At 34.7% G+C, this 7036-nt stretch overlaps 1 protein-coding gene across 1 annotated transcript; it reads left to right on the forward strand.

Annotated features, from left to right (window-relative positions):
- Positions 1 to 357: 357 nt before the first annotated feature.
- On the forward strand, positions 358 to 6486 carry LOC108670539 (sodium/calcium exchanger 1; the record flags this gene model as incomplete). The annotated part of the gene is given in 3 exon segments (XM_018158005.2): positions 358 to 516; positions 3618 to 3789; positions 4596 to 6486. Coding segments are annotated over 3 exon segments (560 nt in total), but the record flags the coding sequence as incomplete, so codon positions are not given.
- Positions 6487 to 7036: the final 550 nt, after the last annotated feature.

Consider the following 7036-nt stretch of genomic DNA (forward strand, 5'->3'; position numbering starts at 1 on the left):
CTCAGTACTCACTGCAGAGTGACAGAGAGCGCATTTTCTCGTCGACGAAAATGTGAAGTCACGGACGGACGGATGGACGGACTGACAGACAGACAGACGGACAGACGGACGGACATGTCGAGCACAATAGTGCATTTCTTCCATAAATGAGAAAATGCGCTAAAAACACGTTCATTCCGAATTTTTTTAAGTAATTCGAAATTCTTTAAGTACCCAGAATAAATCAGCCAATACCCAACTTAAAAAACACTTTCATTCATGATTTTTTAACTAATTCCAAACCCTATCTGAGGCGGGCTGCCTACAACCAACCAGCCCCTCAACCTCGTCCTTAACCCCCCGGGTTGCCCGTTACAGACCGGCAGCGGGGGTGGTCGTGCTTCGTCGTGTCGGTAGCGTGTATAGGCGTATGCACGGCCATACTCGGAGACCTCGCCAGCCACTTTGGCTGCACTGTGGCACTCAAGGACTCCGTTACGGCTATATCGATAGTGGCACTGGGCACTAGCATACCAGGTACAATGTGGCACTGATGGTTAGAAAGTTTGGTACTTTGCGGCAGAGATGGTTGGAATGCTGGGTACTATGAGGCACAGATGGTTGGAAGGTTGGAACGTTTGCTACTTTGTGGCAAATATGGTTGGAATGATAGGTACTATGTGGCACAGATGGTTGGAATGATAAGTACTTTGTGGCACAGATGGTAGGAACGTTTGGTCCAATGTGGCACTGATGTTTGGAATGATAGGTACTTTGTGGCACAGATGGTTGGAATGATAGGTACTTTGTGGCACAGATGGTTAGAACGTTTGGTCCAATGTGGCACTGATGGTTGGAATGATTGGTACTTTGTGGCACTAGTGAATTGTCTTGCACCGCAGTTATTACGCAGAACCTATGAATGTCTTCTAGGTACCATGAAGAATCGTGAATGTCGTACCATTCAACGAATGGAATTTAGGAAACGAATGCTAGGTACTAAACACCCACAAAATATCCTAACTATCCATTATCACTACAACTATCCTTCAGCTAGAACAACTAGGATGATAATAAACTTTTAGGTCACTAACAGAAAAAAACAGAAAGCTTCACATCAACATTAAAGCTTCAGGTAAAGTTTTGATGTTGTCATTCATAGAGCATTTTGGGCTCTTCAGGTATCCATGACTTCGATGTTGTTATCTTTTTCACATTTCGATGTTGTCAACTATCCCATTTTTAGGTATTGTCGTATTTGAATATGATTTGTTGACGATTTTTCGAAGACTTTATTCTCGCCACCTCTTTCAGCATTTATTGAATTATTTTAGTTTACATTTTGACACAGAATCTTCGTTCTTTCGGCTGCAAACTTGCCGGCAACTAAAAATTTAGTAACATCGAACATAATAATCTAAAAATTGGAGCTAAAATATGCAAATAAGTAATCTTCACCGAGATTTTGAAGTTTTTTGGCTTATATTGAAATTTTAGAAAACAAAACGATTCTAAAATGCAAACTAAACTTCCCAGCAGGTAATATGATTGGAAAAAGAATTTTATATGATATTGAATTGATTTTGATTATATGTGACTTGGCCGTTATATGCCATTAAGGCAAAGTTTGACTTAAAACGAATGAGAAAATTCTTTGAATGGAATAATTTTTATCTCGCATCAAAATTCTCTTAAATTAATGAAGAACCCTCAATCCAAAATTATTGATCTTTATTCAAATCGATCCACAATAATTTTCTGATTTTCCTATTAGTATTATTTGCAACCTAGAACTTTTATTTATTTTTTCAAGTTAACTCTCACTAAAGTTCTGTTGAAAGTTAGCAACGATGGCCGTAATCGTTCTAATTTACTTAAGCCTAAGCTTGTTAAGCCTTACATAATAACTTGTAAATATTTTATGTGTTTTGAATTTACTGAGTTTTAACAGCGTTTTGTTTGTGTTTACTTAAGCGTCTTCGTTAGCGATTTTTCCGCTTCCTAATTTGTTTTATTAGCTTAATGCAGATAACGTATGCGTAATATTTAAAGAAAGCATTATTTAGAAAATCGCATTATTCCACAGGCGTGATTGGATTTAGTTTCATTTTTGTGAAAATTTCTTTAATTAATATTTTCATTCGACACGTTTTCCCTACACCCATTTCATTTGTCGCTGTGAATATTGTGTCAATATTATTTTTTCTCTATATTGTTTTGTCCACTCATTGTACACGCGAGTATTGACTAACAGTTTTAATTAATCGGGGTATGTAGTGAGTCATTTATAATTAAATATTTTTTGGAAATTTATGCATGGATGTTATTACCTTTATTACATGGATAAATATAAAACCAAATATAATATAGAATATATAAAGACGCTTCCTTATCCAATCAAATTTTTAAATCATGTCAATTTTTTAAATATTATATAAATACTTAATTGCATAAATTTCAGCAAGTTCAAATTATAATGCATAAATTTTCACTGAATTTTTTCGAGTCCAATAATTCTTAGAACTAACATTAGAGAGCAAGAACCACACAGCGCCATATGCTACACACCGGTGAGTCGTTCTAGTATTTATCTGGTACTTTTGCATAGGTATTTGTTGATAAACTTATTAACAATATCCAGGGTCAGGAAATTCAGATTCAGGTAATTTCAATTCTCACTATTCTAGTTATTCTTACTTAATATTCTAAGTTCTATGATATTTTTTGATTAAATAGTATTCAATTCTTGTTTTATAATTCAATTTTGCACTCATACTTTGGAAGTTCAAATTTCTACGATACTTCAATTGATTCATATTAATTTATAAAGAGTTCTCCGAAAAATAATTCATGACGTAAACAATTATTTATATTTAACGTGTTCATCATTAAATAAGGAGTTAATACTATTGTCGGGTTTAATGATTCATTGTCTAATATAAATGAAAATTAATTTAATTCTTTTTCGAAAATTTTTTAATAATACCAATTTCAACATAATCAATTTAAATTCCATTTTGAGATCTTCAAGAAGCAAATCATTCAAATTTTTTTAGATCGTTAATTCAATTTTAACTAGACTCCAACATAATGCGAAAAGATTAAAATTTTTGCAGAAAACATTTTTTACGCTGAGACTAACGATTTATTCTGCAAATATATTATCCGTTCTTAAATTCTAGACGCAGTTAGTCATCATAATCGAGAAACACAACTAATTTTGCATTAAATTGAAATGAGAATAAAAGTTCCAAAAACGCTCATCATTTTTCGTTAAAATTGAGTCTGTCATTTATCCAATTTTGAATAAAACTATAAAAATATTTTAGTTCAAATAAGATGAATAATTTATCCAATTCTGAATAAAACCGTCTAAAAATACAATTATTTTGCCATAAACATCACCGTCTTTCATCTAATTGATTTCGTACTTAATTGAAATAGAATAAAAATCCCAGCATATTTTACATTAAATTTGGATGTGTCATTTATCCAATTTTGAATAAAACTATAAAAAATATTTTAGTTCAAATTAGATGAATAATTTATCCAATTCTGAATAAAATTGTCTAAAAATATAATTATTTTACCTTAAACATCACCGTCTCTCATCTAATCCTGCCTGCACGGTTCGGTAGACACGTTCGCCTCGAAGGTCGCGGCCCAGCAAGACCCCTACGCCGACGCCTCGGTCGGTAACGTCACAGGATCGAACGCTGTCAACGTCTTCCTCGGTATCGGTATCGCCTGGACTGTTGCCGCCATCTACCACAACGTGCAGGGCAACGATTTCGAGGTCCTCCCGGGAAAGTGAGTCAAAAATAACACTAGTAACTTGATTTCGAGATCCTCCCGGGAAAGTGAGTCAAAAATAACACTAGTAACCTGCATAACTAGTCTTGAATGAGTCAAAAAGAAAACTAGTAAGTTGCAAAACTAGTTCTGAAGCTGCAGTACTGGTATTTTGCTTGAATAACTAACATGCAAAGTCGCTGGTGGATAATCAGAGAACCAGTAACAGGCTTAACCTTGGTTATTTAAATACACGCTTGCGTGCTTTCTGGAGTTGTTATGGTGGAGTAGAATACCAGCAAGCCATTAACAGGTTGTTTAACCACACAGTTGATATGGTGGAGCAGGATACGAGCAATCCATCAACAGGTTGCTTAATTAACTACATTTTTTAATAAAAACTAGCAGCTTTTTCCGGTGTCGCAAAAAATGCAATTCATGAGATATGAAAATCCGGTTGTCGTTATTTTATGATGCTTCAGACTTCTTCACGTTTTAGGTCCCGGTAATGGTTCGGTAGTTATCACGGATGCCTACCATGTCTGGTATTACGGACATCAACCTGGCACCGCCATGTATTTGGACGGTATACCAGCATTACACAAAAAACACAAGCAAACATACAAACACACGGACAAACCAGTATTCCGCAATTCATGATCGTAATTAAATATATTAGATCGTAATTAGATCGTAATATTATCGTAATATTATCGTAATATTATCGTAATATTATATTAGATCGTAATTAGATCGTATATTATTAGATCGTAATTAGGTCGACATATTAGATCGTAAATAAATCATACTTTATGGCCTTGCAGCCTGGCGTTCTCGGTGACGCTGTTCTGCGTGGAGGCGGCCGCTGCCATTGCCCTCATGATGCTCCGCCGCAGCCCCAAGATCGGAGGGGAGTTGGGTGGTCCAAGGATCCCCAAGCTGCTCACAAGTGCCTTCCTCTTCTTCCTCTGGGTGTTCTACGTGTTCATGTCTACCCTTGAGGCTTATGGCTTCATCCCCAGCATGACCAGCCCGCCTCCTGAGGCCGCCTAAATTGCCGCACGATTGCTTCTACTCATACGAGGGAGAGTAAAAAAATTTTTTCGCGGTTGAAGGAGCAACAAAGAGACCAGTTGAATGAATAAACCTTGTGGTCTGAGAAAAATCGAGAGAAAGTGAAGTTTCATTTTTGGTGATGATTGAAGAAAGGATAGGGAATGGATTATAGCTCAATTTTAACACAATTTTTAGCCCTGCCTGCTCGGCACGCAAATTTAAGAGCAGCGAATGTTCACTTTGCTGTACATCAGCAGGAGAAAAATGTTAACTTGGCTATACTCCCATAGTAAATCTCCAAAACAACATACGAATATAACTTGGAAAGCAAATATCCTTCGGTTAATCAGATAACAATTAAGTTCTGAAAGCTATTGAGCGAGTCAATACATATTATGAAGTGGAGTATCATTATGTACTATGATCATTATGTACTATGAATTTTAAACAGCTATTGTATTTGAATGAACTCTTAAAGGTAATAATACTGCACCATGGTATGGAAATTTTATAACATGGACATTGGACAACAATTAAGCCCTTTGCCAGTTACAGAAATGGGGTTTAAGAGGCTAAAACGGTTAGAAAGGTTCAAAAGGTTGTATCTTATTTCTGCTCGAATTGAAGAGCCGAATTAAGGTTTCTAGAATATTTTCAATCAATATAATGAGTAATCATTAAAAAATAAAAACCTTTTAGCGAACGCAAATTGAATTGTTTGCATTGAAATTATGTTTTAATAAATTAATTAATGACAATGCTTGTGAAAATGAGCCACATAATCTTAGTTATTCATTTAAGCCAAACGAATCACGAAATTAGTGGAAATATTAAAAAAGAATATCATCAACAAAATTAATTCAAGTTGAGACCGGAAAATCAAAATGTGGCTTCACAATTTAGATCGTTTATAAGTTTAGGTTATAGTCTAGTCAACGTTAATTATTGTGTAAGACAGTAACATTTATGAATTATTAACGAGTTTTGTTCAAATTAAACCTTCGACTTTAATATTATAGAATTGATATGACTATAAAAAGACATAGTAAAGCTGAAGTTGAGTGAGAAACTAGCTTTAGTCACTATGACTGTGCTACAATAACTATTACTATGGTGACTATGTGGTGCAACTTACGAGGTGAAACCTCTATATCATCAACTAAATTAAAATTTGTGTGTTATGGAACGTTCATGCATGGGAGAATTGCATTCTAGACAGTAAAATGTGCATTCTAGACAGTAAAATGACCCAAAATTAGCCAGCATGGTAATTGCATGTATAACAGCTGTTTACCAGTACAATTTTTAAAAATACTTAGCATGATTACCAATACTCGAACCATTTTAGCTGCATGTGGGGTTACAGTATTAAAGATAATATTTCTAATTCAAAATATTATTAATTATCGATCGATTTAGTATGGAAAAGATTTTCCTTGCCTGTGTGAAAGGTTACTCAAACTTCACGAATTATCAGTGAGAACAATGAGAGAATAATGTCGTCAACGATGAATATTTCGTGTAACAGTGGAGAAAAGTCACTTGGTTTTTGGTAGTAGGAGCTCGAGGCTAGAAATGCCACCATTGGACAATATATATCATGGCGCAATATACATCATGACAATATATATCATGACAATATATATTATGACAATATATATCATGACAATATATATCATGACTATATATCATGACAATATATATCATGACAATATTTATCAACCAAATGACAGTAAATAGGATTTTTGCGTCAAAAATGTCAAGATTTAACGAACATAGCTAGAATAGATTGAATTGTGGGTTAAATAAATGTAAAAAACGTCCTTTTGTACCATGCGTTAATATTGCTCACGTTAGAACGTTTTTAGAGAACAAGAACGTTATTTCTGTTCAGTGTCTAGTAGAACATCTTTGTAGTCCGGGATATAAGAAAAATATCATATATATTTCGTTTGTATAGGACAATGTCTTGCTGTAGGTATCAGCCAGTGTCTGACGTTCAATTTATGTGCTGATTTAATGGCCATTTGTGTGTTTGTTTTGCGTAAAGTTAAATGGTGAACCTCGCACTGGATTGTCCAAATGTCAACTCCCTTTTCCCTCGTCAAATCCTCTCACAAATTTATCATAATTCTGTACATCATATAACCCGTGTGAAACTTCATAATTCTTCAGCGTTATAAACGTAAAGAGTTGAGGTACAATTGTA

Source organism: Hyalella azteca, unplaced genomic scaffold, assembly GCF_000764305.2.
Source record: "Hyalella azteca isolate HAZT.00-mixed unplaced genomic scaffold, Hazt_2.0.2 contig17777, whole genome shotgun sequence".
Classification (NCBI taxonomy): Eukaryota; Metazoa; Arthropoda; class Malacostraca; order Amphipoda; family Hyalellidae; genus Hyalella; species Hyalella azteca.